Source organism: Bos grunniens, chromosome 19 (assembly GCF_055505025.1).
Source record: "Bos grunniens cultivar Pamir isolate PY7600 chromosome 19, Bosgru_T2T1.0, whole genome shotgun sequence".
NCBI classification, from domain to species: Eukaryota; Metazoa; Chordata; class Mammalia; order Artiodactyla; family Bovidae; genus Bos; species Bos grunniens.
In genome coordinates this window covers 35,374,437-35,390,000 of record NC_141183.1, presented here as the reverse complement: position 1 = coordinate 35,390,000, position 15,564 = coordinate 35,374,437, and the positions used below count along the sequence as shown (strand labels likewise).

The 15,564-nt window shown below is 45.2% G+C and overlaps 2 protein-coding genes across 15 annotated transcripts in view; one reads left to right on the top strand and one right to left on the bottom strand.

Moving 5' to 3' along the window:
• Positions 1–10,538, bottom strand: part of LOC147352060 (uncharacterized) — a 27,394-nt gene extending 16,856 nt beyond the window's left edge. The window contains exons 1-2 of the mRNA XM_086359012.1: positions 9,693–10,538; positions 9,396–9,457 (exon numbers count right to left, since the gene is read on the bottom strand). Of these exons, the coding sequence (XP_086215138.1) occupies positions 9,722–10,399 (678 nt within the window). The 5' untranslated portion in view covers positions 10,400–10,538 and the 3' untranslated portion in view covers positions 9,396–9,457; positions 9,693–9,721. The remainder of the gene's footprint in view (positions 1–9,395; positions 9,458–9,692) is intronic.
• The window catches only part of NDEL1 (nudE neurodevelopment protein 1 like 1), a 76,960-nt gene that overhangs the window by 32,007 nt on the left and 29,389 nt on the right, over positions 1–15,564 (top strand). For 2 of the 14 annotated variants that reach the window (XM_086358984.1, XM_086358990.1), the window contains exon 1: positions 9,862–10,016. The exons of 6 other annotated variants lie outside the window; for them this stretch is intronic. The gene's annotated coding sequence lies outside the window, so the exon portion shown is untranslated. Of the gene's footprint in view, positions 1–6,049; positions 6,142–9,861; positions 10,158–10,186; positions 10,614–15,564 lie in introns of those variants that run through there. 6 more of the 14 variants (XM_086358989.1, XM_086358996.1, XM_086358997.1 and 3 more) reach the window with 6 other exon arrangements.

Here is a 15,564-nt window from a genome sequence, read left to right as displayed (position 1 = left end):
AGGTGGCGCCAGTGGTAAAGAGCCCGCCTGCCAATGCAGGAGACGTAAGAGAAACAAGTTTGATCTCTGGGTCAGGAAGATCCACCGAAGGAGAGCATGGCAACCCACTCTAGTATTCTTGCCTGGAGCATCCCATGGACAGAGGAGCCTGGCAGGCTACAGTTCACGAGGTCACAAAGAGTTGGACGTGACTGAAGCGACTTAGCACACATGCATGCACGCACGCACAGAGACAGCTACTAAACACATCTCTTTTTTCCCCCCATAGATATATACTTATAAAAATGCAGAGTCATTTTATTTTGTATTTATGCTGTCGACTTACTAATCATAATTTGTTCTCATTGTTATACAATGTTCTATGACAGTCATGGCTAGCCAGTCTTCCACCGTGTACAATCATTGAGTTTACTCAGTTCCCTTTGGACACTTAGGGTCTTACTGGCTTAAAATTTACATTAACAAGTTCCTCTTTTGATCATGACCCCACCTAACCTTGTTTTCCACTGACTATCTGCTTAGCAATCTCTTTTTTTCGTGGGGAAAGGATGAAGGTAAACTTTAATCTTTTTCTGGTTAAATTATGACTCATTCCAAATTAATGAATACAGACTCATGGAGATTTTCTAGCACTTTTTTTTCTGTAGGTCAGAGAGACAGATGGTGAAGGGTCACCCTAGGATTCTCATTAGATTCCTCCACAGCTTTCAATTAGACAGAAAATGATGAGTGACAAAAGCACCAGGGAGGAGAGATGTATGCAATGATGAGAAAAAGAAATCGATCGGGCAGGCCTCTGAAAAAAATCATCCGAGAAATAACAGCTTACAAGAGAGAATCTGAAAAACAAACAAGCCTGAGAGCTGGGGAGCCAAATTCTGTCCCTGAGTCTGCCACTAGCTGTGTGCCTTTGGGCAGGTTGCTCAACCTCTCTGGTTTCCTCATTGGCATTCCTCATCTCAGGTTGATTTCTACGTTCTCTTGTGTCTTTTTAAGTACAGACTTTGTCACACTAGCTGTGTGACCCTGGACCACTTGCTCAGCCTCTCTGGGATGTGGTGTTCTCATCCGTAAAGTGGGAACACTTACAGCTACTTCATAGCATTGCTGTGAATGGATATGTGTAACCCACTCATCACAGGGCCTGTCCCAGATGAAGTATCTAATAAATGAAAGCTATTTTTATTGCATGTCAATCATTATGTAAGAGGAGGGCCATTATATCATCCCACACCCTGTGGATGGAAAGGACTCTGTCTTCTTAAAAGCCATTTCCAAGTCCAGTCAGCAGCTGGGACACAAGCCAAGGGGCACAGTACAAAGTCACCACCAGCACAGACCTCCCTTTGTAGCGTATCCCTCCCTGAGACCTGGATGCTGTCCAGATGTAGGTCAAGTAAACACCCTCTGCTCAGCACTGATAAGTAGGATGCATGAATGTTGGTCCACAGGGGAGGCAATAGGAAACCCCACTTTCCAAATATAAAATATCCGTGAGTGTAGCAGAAGGGGAACTGAGCCCTAAATGATATGAATCACCGAGGGAGGGATGCTATTAAGAAAAAGCTGACATCCTTTCAAGCTGTGATTAATGACCACAGAGACAGGAGGAAGAAGTCGTGGGTGTAGCCTTGCTCTTTGCTGCTGGTGACTTCTTGGACAAATTACCCTCTTCTGTAAAATCAGGAGGCTGGATTTTTGTTCCCCAAAGGACAGTCTGTGTACTACTGGTGGCACGCACAGTGATGTTATGTGGTACAGAGATAAACATTTGACATCTTGATAGTCGTGTATTTATGAAATAGTAGGGAAAATATGACTAGCCATCAACTCTAGGATTTCATAGATATTATTTTTATAAAGTTCATTATTTATTTTGTATTGGGGTGAAAGTGAAATTCCCTGACTCTTTGCGACCCCATAGATTATACAGTCCATACAGTGCATGGAATTCTCCAGGCCAGAATACTGGAGTGGGAAGCTGTTCCCTTCTCCAAGGGATCTTCCCAACCCAGGGATCAAACCCAGGTCTCCCACATTGCAGGCGGATTCTTTACCAGCTGAGCCACCAGGGAAGCCCTAAGTTCGTTTTTTAGAAAGTGGTCTGAATCAAAGAAAAATTCAAAGATGATATGCAGAAATGGCAAATATTGTGAAGGTGGTAACGTTGGAGCATGAGATGTGGTAGGCAGCATAAAAGCCCCCCAAAGATGTCTAGGTCCTAATCCTCAGAACCTGTGAGTATGTTACCTTTTATGGCAAAAGCACTTTGTGGTAGTGATTAAGGATTTAGAAATGAGATGATTCTGTCAAGAAAAGTTCTCCAGGGACCTTCACTGGTGAGCCAGCATTAGGAATCCTCCTTGCAATGCAGGGGATGGGGGTTCAACCTCTGGTGGAGGAGCTAAAATCCCGCATGCCATGGGGCAATTAAACCCACACCATGCCTAGAGAGTCTGTGAGCTACAGTGGAAAGACCCAGCATGACACCACAAAGATCTGGGTGCCACAACGAAGACCTAACACAGCCAGATAAATAAACAAAAGGTCTCTGATCTCCTGCCTAGAGGGTACAGGCTGGCATTCTGGGAAACCATCAGGGAAGGAAGCTGGGGTCTCATCATTTGACATTCAGCCTTTCAAGAATCCCATTCCTCTCTCTTGCTTCCTTTTATATTGGACTAACTTAGCCTGGCTCGAGCATGCCCAGTGGGGCTTCCCAGGTGGCTCAGTGGTAAAGAAACTGCCTGCCAGTGCAGGAGATGCAGGAGACACAGATGTCATCCCTGGATCGGGAAGATCCCCTGGAGAAGGGAATGGCTGCCCACTCCAGTATTCTTGCCTGGAGAATCCCATGGACAGAGGAGCCTGGCAGGCTACAGTCTATGGGTTGCAAAGAGTCAGACATGACTGAGCTACTGAGCATAGTATGCCCAGTGTCCCAGGTCTGGAGCGTCTCTGGTTTAGTTTCCCCAGAGAATGAACTTCCTCTTCTTCCCACTGGGCTGGATTATCTGGATGGGCCCAATGTAATCAGAAAGGTTCTTATAAGAGGGAGGTGGAAGGAGTCTGTGATAACAGAAACAGCTGCTGGGGTGATGCGGCCATAAGCTAAGGAATGCTGTGGCTTCTAGAAGCTGGAAATGGCAAGGAACTGATTCTTCCTGGAGCCTCCAGAAGGGACCAGGCCTGCCAACACCTTGATGTTAGCCCCGAAAGTCTCACTTTGGACCTCTGACCTCCAGGACTGTAAGAGAATCAATGTGGGTTGTTTTAAGCACTAAGCTTGTGGTAATTTGTTACAGCAGCTTCAGGAAACGAATACAGCAGACATTAGATGCACTGGAAGGTGATTTAATCTGCAGGTTCAGCGATTCCCTGGACGCAGCAAAGGGATGTTGGCAGGAAGGAGAATGTCCTTGGTCACTGGCCCCCATCCATCTAGGACTGGGCTGGCCCTGCCATCACATTGGGCAAACTGGCCAAGGAGAGGGAGGGTCTGAGCGCCCCCAGGAGGGTGCTTGGCACCTGGAAGACAGGGTGGGTTCTGACTCAAGGGAACTATCAACATTGTCATCTGGTCCAACCATCACATTTTACAGAAGAAATTGAGGCTCAGAGAAGGGAAGCAGAGTCACCTGTGATGGGGCTGATTTGGCAGAGAAGAACAAACACCTGAATTCCTGAGGTGCTGGGAGGGAGGAGTCGCAGGTGGGGCGGGGCTGGCGTCTCACACCAGGGTGGGGAGCCTGAGAAGGGGTGGGGCCTGCACCTTTGGCTGGGGGTGGAGGGTGGATCTTGCCACCCTTTGATCACCACCTCTGTGTCTGGGGCCTCTTTCACACTGCTTCCTCTAGCATCTTTTTATCAGGGTTTTAATAACCATCTGTCAACATAAGACTTTGGAAAGTTGTTGAAACAGCAAGATGCTTGAAGAAAGGGTTTCCTTGCTCCCCGCTTATCCTGCCCCCAGCACTTTAACGTCTCCTCTTCTGCCTGGCCTGCACCCCTCCTCATTTGCTTTTCATAGAAGAGACACTTCTACTGTAATTAATAGCAAACCTGGGATGTTTTATTTCTGCATTTAAGCATTTATGGATCAAAATTGGCCTCTGTGGTCAGGACTCTCCTGAGTAAAGCCTTTTCTGCTAATTTTGAGGGGAAAATATTTTTTCATGTAAAGGCCCCCAAGCCCCCTTGTAATCTTCAAAGAGGAGGGATTTCCCTGGAGGTCCAGAGGTTAAGCCTGTACCTTCCAATGCAGGGCATGCAGGTTTGATCCCTGGCTGGGGAGTGAAGATCCCACTTGCCTTGAGGCCCAAGGGCAAAAAAAAAAGTAAAACAGAAGCAATATTGTAATACATTCAACAAAGACTTTAAAGATGGTCCATATAAAAAAAGAGATCTTTAAAAAAACCAAGACAAACCCCCAAAGTGGACATCAAGGCCTGTGTTGTTTTTATACAGAAATAGATGAAAACTAATGTGAAATTTCTTCTGAGATCCCATGGGCTGTCATTTTACCATAATAGGTTGTAATGATAAATGGTCAAGGTATCATTCCCCTAACATTAGACAGTGGTCACCAGGCAAGTGATCCCTGGAGAAGCAATCCTTACATTCCAGATTAGTTACGGTTGACATCCCAGGTGGTTCTACCCAAGTCCCAAATATCATTATGCTGTCAGTTAAAAGATGTGCAGAAGATACGGCATCGAAAAGATTGTAGGGGCGTTCCCTGGTGGCACAGTGGGTAAGAATCTACCTGTCAATGCAGGGGACACAGGTTCGATCCCTAATCCAGGAAGATTCCACATGCTGGGGAGCAACTAAGCCCGTGCGCCACAACTACTGAGCCTGTGCTCTAGAGCCTGTGAGCCGCAACTACTGAGCCCTTGAGCTCTAGGGCCTGTGCTCTGCAATAAGAGAAGCCATAGCAGTGAGAAGCCCGCGCACCACAATGAAGAGTAGCCCCTGCTCACAGCAACCGGAGAAAAGCCCACGTGCAGCAATGAAGACCCAGCGCAGGCAAAAAGAAAAAAAAAGTTTCCTTAAAAAAAAATAAATTGTAGGGTGGAAGCTTTACACCTGTGGAATCAACCCATACGTACAGGAGAGAATAACATCTCTCCTGAGAATAACATAGGGAGTCAGAGCGGAAGGACTTTTTTTTTTTGGCTGCACCACATGGCTTGTGGGATCTCAGTTCTCTGACCAGGGATTAAACTTGTGCCCACAGCAGAGGAAGAGTGGAGTCTTAACCACTGGACCACCAGGGAATTCCTAATTGCTCATTTTTTATTAGAGGAGTTTTTAAAGTTGAGAGTTCTAAATGATAAAAATGCTCTGATGAAAGAAAAAAAATAGAGAAAGCAGAAGAGAGCAATGAAAATAACTTATTCACTGCAAGTTTTTTATTCTTCAACAAATGCTAAGGGCCTACCACATGCCAGGTGCTGTCTTAAATGCCATCCTAAATATAAAATATTGAAAAGCTCTGACTCCTTTTTTCTTCCTCAGTACTTATCACTGCCTGACGTGCTAATGTTTTTTAATTTTTGGTTTCCATTCTTTCTCTTCCCTAAGCTTGTTTTGTTGCCTGCTGTATCTCTGGGGCCTAGAACAGTGTCAGGCACTCAATTATATTCATTTAATGGTTGAATTAATGATCATTTATTCCTGGTAACTTTGACTCATTGGTTTACTGGTCATGGGAATTTGGGTGAATTGCCTGATGACAATCAGCTCAGGTTGCTGGTAAGAAACACTCCATTTTTCTTCCTAGCCCTGTCATTCCATTAGAATGGTTTGGGAGTAGGCAAAACTGGTGCCACCTTGTCTGTGCAAAGGTGTATGAGCAGATACTGCTTTTGTCTGGGGACAGTCACACTGTTTATGTAGGTGTGATGTTAACAGCCCTTGGCGTTGCCAGGTGTTAACCCAATTAGCAATTAACAGTGTTGTGCCAGGCTGTTCCATGGAGGCGGCTGTCACTCTGGGGTGTGGGTAGGGACCATGAAGGGGTTGGGGTGGGGGACGGGGCTGACAGTGAAGACCGGCACTCAGGGGAGTGTAGGCTCTGAAGCCAGGAAGCCCAGGAGGCTGTAGACAGTTCTGGAACGGGAGGAGTCTGCTATTCAGGTAGGCTTCTGGGGAAGAAATGGGGCAGCCCCAAGAAATTCATGGGGCACAGCAGGATCTCAGGTTCCACTAACAGGGGAAAGAGACTCTGGTGACATCAGTTCGTGCCCCTGGATGAGGACAAGGGTAGCTTTCCTTCCAGCTACCAGTAACGGGGGCAGCGCCCTGGGAGGAAGGCCTTTTGCAGGCTCAACCTAAATTGTCCTCATTTTTCACACCTGCAAGAGCCCTTTTCAAGGCCCTCAGAGCGGGGACTCTACCTCCCCCCTGCCCTGCTCTGGCTAGGGCAGAAGCAGGCTGCATTTTCAGACATACCACGCAAGGGAAGGAATGGCAAGGAGGTTTGGAACCTAAACCCCTCATAGCAAATTCTCAGCATACCCATGTCCTGCCTTTCTGTTGACTTAACAGCCAAATTCTGATGGAAGCACTGATTGGGAGTCTGAGTTGCTTTGGATAATTGGTGAGCTCTGTTTGCTTAAGATGCTACCAAAGATGCAATAAAAGCAACAAATGGAATTTTCTTTTCCCTTTGGCACAGGGATACCCTAGGCTGAGCTGTTGATGGCTGGCTGGGTCAAGGGTTAGGGACCCACCAGAAGTGGGAATTTTAAAAAGTTATTTAAGAAAATATTTATTTGGCTGCATCAGGTCTTTTGTGGCATTCAAACTCAGTTGTGACATGTGGAATCTAGTTCCCTGACCAGGGATCAAACCCAGGCCCCCTGCATTGGGAACAGAGAGTCTTATCCACTGGATGACCAGGGAGGTCCCTAAAAAAATATTTTATTGAAGTATAGTTGATTTACAATGTTGTATTAATTTTTGCAGTACAGAAAAGTGATTCAGTTTTTTTTTTATATATATAATACATACATTTTGTTTCATAGTCTTTATGAAACCATTATGGCTTACCAGAGGATATTGAGTGTAGTTTTCTGTGTTATACAATAGGACCTTGTTGTTTATCTGTTCTGTGTATATATGCAGTTTGCATCTGCTAATCCCGAACTCCTGCCTCCACCTTTTCTCCCCTTGGCAACCACATCTATTCTGTACATCTGTGAGTTTGTTTCTGTTTTGCAGATAAATTCATTTGTGTCATATTTCAGATTCCAGATATAAATGATATGATGTCTCTTTCTTACTTCACTTAGTGTGATAATCTCTAGGTCCATCCATGTTGCTGCAAATGGCATTATTTCATTCTTTCTTATGCCTGAGTAATATTCCATTGTATGTGTGCCTGCATAGATCTATACATAGATCTCTCTCTCTCTATCCAGATTATATCTAGATATCTATCTCTACATATCTAGATATATATACCATCCCTCCTTTATCCATTCATCTATTGATAGACATTTAGGTTGTTTCCATGTCTTGACTATTGTGAACAGTGCTGTTAGGAACATAGGAGTGCATAGAAGTAGGCATTTAAAAAAATTAGTTTTTGGGTTTTCATTGCTACACATGGGCTTTCTCTAGCTGAAGCTAGCAGGGCCTACTCTCTAGTTGCAGTGCATGGTCTTCTTATTGCCTTGGCTTCTTCTGTGGGGCATGGCCTCTAGGGCATGAGGGCTTCAGAAGCTGCCCTGCAGCATGTAGCACAGGGATCAGAACTGTGCCTCCTGCATTGGCAGGTGGATTCTTAACCACTGGATCACCAGGGAAGCCCTGAAGTGGGCATTTTTGAATCAAACATGGACTGGTTATTCCTTATCTTGGAAGGGTAAATTTACCGTCTGGGTCCAGGCTGGGTGGGAGGGGCAGTGGCCTTGGAAGATGATGCCAACACTTTCTGCAGGGCCTGGCCTGCCATTAGGTGACTCAGTGTGTTTCCAAGGACTTCAGCCAGGGACCAGAGTTGCAGCCTTTATTTTTTCCTCTTGGGGTGGGACTTGTCTGTCTTGGCACCAGATCTGTAGGAAGGCCTCCCTGCTTACTCACCTCTGGGGCTCTGCTTTCCTGGCTGGGGCTGTGCTCTGGAGGATGAGATCATAGGCTTCTGTGATGTCCCAGGTCACTGGGCGTGGACTGAGACCTGTTTGGGTTTAAACCTCAGCTCTCCTCGGCCTCAGTTTTCCAACATATAAAATGGATGTAATAATTTCAGTCTCACAAGCTGCTTGTGAGGAGATGTATGTAAAGCTTTCAGCACAGTTCTCTAGCCCAATAAATGGTAGTTATTAATAGCCCTCTTTTTTTTTTTTTTGGCTGTGCCACATGGCATGTGGGATCTTAGTTCTCCGAGCAGGGACTGAACCCGTGCCCCTCCAGTGGAAGGGCAGGGTCTTACCGACTGAACCGCCAGGAAGTCCCAATAACCCCCCTTCTTTAGTGGAAGTACAGTAGTGGTTAACAGTCTGGTTTCTAGAGTTAGACAATCCAGACTAGGTGGGTTTGAACCTTAAGTCCTCTTTTTATCTCGCTGAGTGACCTTGGGCAATTCCATCTTGCTGAGTCTCGATTTCCTCTTGGTAAACTGGGAGTAATAACGGTCCCTATATCATGGGGTCATTGTTAAGAATTAAATTATGCAAGCTAAGCATTTAACACAATTGCCAGTACATACAAACGGTAGAACAAAAGCAAACTAGTCTTATTATCATGAGCTTTTCAGAATCTAGTTCAAGGTGTCAGCTTTCCTACAACCCCATTAATTATTTCTTTGATTTTCACTGACTTGGATACCTCTTATAATCTATCTTGCGCTGTTCCTGTTTATGTCCATGCCCTCAAAAATATAACTGAACCTGTCAGGCTCACCTTGTTCTCACCTTGAAATCTGTCTTACACATCACTGTGTCCAAAAACCTCATATACCCAATCCCAAGAGCGCTGACATCACAGAGAATTATGTTGTACATTACACAGCAAAAAGTTCCAAAAATTGTCTTTAAAAACAGCTCTATTCAAGTTTCCCCTCCCTAAGCAGATACCCATCATTCTCCTTCTGAGCTGGTTCCTTTCCCCTCTCTTCCTTCTCCAAGTCTCCTGGGGGGAATATGTATAAATGAAATGGACTCCATTAGTTGGAGGTCCTAAGGGAATGAACACACACACACACACACACACACACACACACACTTACATAAATATACGCTTAGGTATATAAAATATACAAGTGGAAATATGTGTATTTCCTTGGTGCCCTCAACGAGTTCAATCAACAAATATTTGAACGCCCACATGGCACCAAGTTATCTTCTGGGAGACAAAAGGAATGAGGTTCCGATTCTCAAGGAACTTACGTTTTACTGGAGAAAGACAAGAAGTAGTATAAAATTTCAGCTAATTTCAGCTAGCGGGATTGCTGTAAAAACAACACAGGTCTTTGTCAGAGTGATGGGGACTAGGATACGCCTGGTATTCTACTGCGTGGTGGAGGTGACTCGGAGGTGAAATCTTATTATATATGGGAACACTGAAACAGTCACTTGCGGGACTCGGTTAGTGGCTGAAGATGGGGAAGCAGGTTGTCACCCACGGTGATGCCACTTTCCCGAACTCAGAGCCTTTCCAGGATACCGCGAAGGTCGCAAACTCACCTGCGCAGACGGCCGCCGCCTGTTTAACGTCAGCCCGTCGGGCCTGGCCCGGCCCCCTGTGACGCCATTCTCCCGACAGCCCCGCCCAGGCCGCCCCCACGCTCGCGCGCATGCTCAGAACCCCGCCCCCGTGCGTCACAGAATGGCCTCGGACACCCAGGCAGCCTCTGACGTGTCGGGGAGGAGCCGGGCGCGGAGGTACGCGGAGTGGAGCTCAGGGCTGCGGAGGGGAGCGGAGCTGAACGTCTGGGCGGGCCTGGCCTGGCCAGCAGAGCGGAGACGTCGGTCGAGCGGCGGCGAACATGCGCTTTTGACACATTGGAGGTGAGTCTGCGGTGCGGGGCCGTTCCGGAGGGCGCCGGGCCGAGCCGGCTACGCCTTAGGCCTGTCCCTGGGGAGCCTGCCAACCCGGAGGCTGTGTCCGAGGCCGGGCCGGGCCTGGGTTCCGGGGCGGCCAGTCCGGGGGTAACTGTTCCAACCGCTTTAACTGCCCCTTCCACGCCCTGGTCCGAGGTGTGGCCCACCGGGGGCGCCTGGAAGGAAGCGAGCCGGGCGGTCTCGGGAGGATGTGCCCGCGTCCGGGGGAGGGGTGAGAGGTGGCGGGGACGGAGGCCGGGACGTGGCACCGTGGGCCCGGGCTCTGGTGGCGCAAGGAGCGGCTCCGTTGAAGGTGGCAGCGGCGAGCCCAGCCCGCCCCCCTCCCCCATCCCTTCAGCTGGGAAGGTGGTTCGGAGCCGGGTTGGATTTTGAACTCTCCTCGCCTCTTTTCCGCGGGGGGTCGAGGGCAGAAGTTGCCCACCTTTGGCTCCGCTGGCTTTCTGACTGTCCGCCTTAAACTGCGGACACTTCTGGAGTTCAGAAACGTGTCACCAGACGGGTTCGGACTGCTTGTGGTCACCTCTTTTTTTTTCCCCCGCGTTGGTAAGCAACAAAGTAATCTTAAGTTTGCTGAGGAATTGAGGATTCTTTCAGTGCTGATAATTTCATTACGTTTCTGTAGCGCCTTCACAGAACACTCTTGCTCTTTCCTTTTGTAACCTCGTCACCTAGTTTTAGTGGTTGTGCCTGGTTCTCATATTGGTTCTCATTTGACGGATGGGGGAATTGAGAACAGGTCGGGTGGGGGCTTAAGTGATTTCTACTGTGGACTCTCCCAACCCGTGAGGGGCTTCATGTGGTTCAGGATATACGATTCCTGGCTTGGAGTTCTGGTTTCTTTTAGTGGGATTTTTCTACCTTTCTCAGGTAGAAAGCAAAGTAGAAAATCTGGCTTGCTAAAAATATACCAGAAGCTAGTAGATTTATTCAAATATTTTTGAGCAGACCCACCTAGGATAAGAGCTGCTACTCAGTTATAAGAGAAATTCTACGCTGAAACTTGTTCATGGTTGCTGGCTAATTATTTTGTCGGATGAGTTGTGTTGCTTTTTATCGGTTTATCAAATAGGGCACTGGCTTTGTTAAATCATGAAGTTGGTGAAGTAAAGCAGCATTAGATCATGTGTTGAAGAGAATCAAGGGGAACTAAGATACCTCTTCTGAATCTTTATTAAAGTTTAAAAGATCAGAAGGAACAGCAACAACAACAAAAAACCTTTGGCTAGTCCTAGTTGCAATTTGACCTGGCCCAGATAGAAATCTTAGGAAGCATTTGTTTTTTAGTTTTGTTTTGGCTTTTTAAATTAAATTGAAATTGGATGAGGAACACTTAAGTAGAAACCTCAGTAAAATCTTAAGAGCTTGCTTTCATGACATCTCCAAAGCTTATTTTTATTTGCATCTTAAGTCATGCTGGGATAAATTTGGTCACTGAAGCTTAAAATTGCTTCTGACATAAGTTTCTGACCACTTCATGAGGTAGAAAAAGAAGTTTGATAGTCAGGACCAAAAGGAGGACCATATTTATGACTGACTTAAGAGTTTAAAATTCTGTAATTGTCACCTTTGAGAGTAGAAGAATTTTGGTAAAAAAGTATTGGTTATCTGTGGTAAGTTCCAGAATAACTCTTCCAGTCTCACTAGTTGATTCTATAACTATTAACAAGGAGGCAATATCATATGAAATGGATTTTCTTAGCATTGTGCAAAGAATAGTTTCTTTGTAAATATAACATTTAAGACAGGCAGTTTTATGCACAGTTGCTAGGGATCTGAAGGTCACACACAGTACACCCCATGTAAAAGTTGTCATCATTTTGGGATTCACACTCCATCCCTGTGAGACAGGATATTGAGGGAAGATTTGGGTAGTGGGGAAGAGTATGTAGTTATCTACCTTCATTTCAGCTTCAGGAGATTACAGATGTGTCATTAAAGCATTTTTTTTTGGTAGCAGTGTAGTTTTCTGTATTGGCTAATTTTCTGTGGCCTAATATCTCCAGTTACATAGTTTCAAACAACACATCTTCCTGCTCTAACTTGAAGCAAAATGAACAGATTGTCTTTATACACCCTGAGAAGGCCTGTTGAATGTCTGCAGGGGTGGCAAATTTTTATTTGTGAAAAACCCAATTTTTGGAAAAGATAAGTCTGATGAATAAAATTAGAGTGATAAAGCTGGGTAATACCAATTAGGAAGCAGTAGAAATGAGATGTGACCACAAAGAAAGGGTTTTCTGTTTATTTTTTAATCTGGCTCTTCATGGCTGTTCCAAAAGAGATTTTAGAGATGTTTTCAGTAATGGTGGTGTAACTGAAATATGCACAGAACTTCTGGAGGTTTGTTTAATTTTAAGGAATCATTTGTTTTAAATTCTGAAGCATTGTGGTTATACTTCACAGGCCTGCAACTGAATGACCAGTTTTTAAGAATAATTTAATGAATTTATGCTGTGTTTACTGTGTACCAGACTCTGTACTTAGTACTTGCAAATATTAACTCCCTTAATCTTCTTTACAACCCTATTTTAATTATTATCCCCATTTTACAGGTGAGGGAATGGGTCACTGAGTGGTTAAGTAACTTGCTCAAGGTCCTGAGTAGAGGACTCTGATTGAAATCTGGGCAGTTTGGCTCCAGAGTCTGGTCTCCTAACTGCAAGTCCAGTTAAGAGCCCAGACTGAGCTACTCCTACCACCTGTTACCCTCTTAAGTGTTTTTAATTGGCTTTTTCTGGAAAAGCTGGTCCTTTAGTAAAAGGCTTCTGGCCTAGATTGTTAGAAGGACCAATAAGCGAGTTCTAAAAGTAGCCTGTTAATTAGAAAAAATTTAGTCAACATTCAGTTCACATAAGATTCAGCAAAAAAAAAAAAAAGCATAAGCCTTTGTGAAATAAAAACACACTAAAATAATTCTGCTAGAGTCATTTGACTTTGAGCTAAGTAGTTAGACAAGGAGGGTATGAGAAATAGAACTAGATGCTCAAGAAATTTTACAGGAAGGGCTATTTAAAACCTGAGTTGCCAGGGAACACTGATGGAAAAATTTGGTAGTTGTATTAATATGGCCCTATTTGAGAACCAGAAAACCAGGAACAAATGGATACCTTATAGTTTACCCACAGGTGTAAACAGTGAGATTGCTCAGGGAACCATTCTTAACAGTCTTCAGAATAGTAATTGCCGTAGGTCTTCTGATACTGTATAAATGTGTCAACAGCTAAAAGCCTCATACAGAAAAGTCTGAAACTGGGCATGTGAATGATAACATTTATAGATAAAAACAACTCTAACCGTATTTGTAGAAGGGTTGGCTCCACATTCAAATACGTTCAAGTAAACACTAGATGGGCTTCCCTGGTGGCTCATATGGTAAAGAGTCTGCCTGCAATGCAGGAGATCTGGGTTCGATTCCTGGGTCAGGATGATCCCTGGGTCGGGACGATCCCTTGGAGAAGGGCATGGCAACCCACTCCAGTATTCTTGCCTGGAAAATCCCATGGATGGAGGAGCCTGGAGGGCCCCAATTCATGGGGTCGAAAAGAGTCAAGATACGACTGAGCTACTGACACACTCAAGTGTTAGATGCCAAGGAAGGCATCTAGTAGTCCTTACTGCTACTGCTAAGTCACTTCGGTCGTGTTTGACTCTGTGCGACCCCAAAGATGGCAGCCCACCAGGCTTCCCCATCCCTGGGATTCTCCAGGCAAGAACACTGGAGTGGGTTGCCATTTCCTTCTCCAATGCATTAGGGACTTCCATAAGGACACTTCCACATGGTCACCAGAATCAAATGCTGCATGCTAACAGAGGGAGTGCTGGAAACTTTAAAGTATCCTACCCATGAATAAAATGTTGATATGCCGAAGTAGCATCAGTTCCTCGCCTTCAGAAAGGCATATATGTAACCCGGAGAAAGTCCAAAGCATGACAACAAAAATATTTAAGGGACTGAGATGGCTGTCAAGTGAACATAAAGCTAAGAAGATGTCTGGGCTGAGTGACTCTCTGGGCGCAATGGACTAGGCTTCATCTTGGGTGGTTTCTTCTTTGCAGTCCTGGGTTGGAGCCACTGTTTCTTGCACCCTGTGCCGTCCAGTTCTTGGTTTTCTCTCTTCTTTTGTAGCTGTCTATACACTCCTCTAACCCTCCTGAGGTGTTTTATGAGAAAAAAAGTAGTTCTCTCCTTTCCTGAATTACGTTTCCTCTAGGTTCCATAGGTCCTTGGATCTTCTTACTTATGCTACTGGCTTTTCTCATTTGTTTGGTGGTTCTTGGTTGTCCATATATATTTAAGAATTTAGAGCTGGGGAACTTCCCTGTTGGTCCAGTGGCTAATACTCTGCACTCTGCATCCCCAGTGCAGGGGGCCCAGAAATGTCCATCCCTGGGTTGGGAACCGGCTCTCACATGCTGCAACTAAGATTGAAGATCCTGCAGGCTGCAATTAAGACCCAAACGAAGATTAAAAAAAGAAAGAATTAAGGGCTAGACACTGATTATTTTAGGTAGCTAGTGTGCAGGGTATCTCTAAGGCTCTCCCCAGTAAGCTCCATCAGCTCCCTATTCTGTGATGTGGAGCTTATATGGAGCTTTATAAGTGGCTGTGAATGCGGCTTGGCATGCCTCAGACTGATAATTTTGTCTAGCTGAGAATGGTAGGTTTTTATAATCCTGGTATAATACATGGTGGTGTGTTGTGAGGTAGGAATAAACTACCCTCACATTTCTGAAATAGAAATTTCAATATTAATAAAGGAAAGCAGTACTTTGGGAGCAAAGAGGGAATAATTTAAAAAGATTGTAAGTCAGATTCAGATATCAAATTTCTACTGTGTTTCATGTTTCTGGTAATGCAGAAGGGATTTATAAGTAAAACACAGGTCCTGCCTTCACAGAAACTCTTTGCGACCCCATGGACTGCAGCACGCCAGGCTTCCTTGTCGTTCACCGTCTCCCGGAGTTTGCGCGAACTCATGTCCATTGAATCGGTGATGCCGTCCAACCATCTCATTGTCTGTTGCCTCTTTCTCCTGCCCTCAAGACCTTTCCCAGCATCAGGGTCTTTTATTTGTTAATTGGGATATTGACCAACATGCCAAAAGTAGTAATGGACAATGTGGTCAGGAAAGACTTAACTAAAATCAGTTTGAAAAAATTGCTGCTGCTGCTGCTGCTAAGTCACTTCAGTCGTGTCCGACTCTGTGCGACCCCATAGATGGCAGCCCACCAGGCTCCCCCGTCCCTGGGATTCTCCAGGCAAGAACACTGGAGTGGGTTGCCATTTCCTAGGCTGCAAAGGCATTACACTGAATGTATATAGTTATATTTTAATTTTATTCAATTAAAAGCCATTCTTTTCTTTTGTATACCTCCTCAAGTTGAAGTTGTATATGTACTCTTGTCTGTGTCTTTTCTAAACATTGATGAGTAGTGGGTTGTGCTGGATGAATTCTACATTCTCTACAACTCCCAAGTTGTATTAATTTACTTT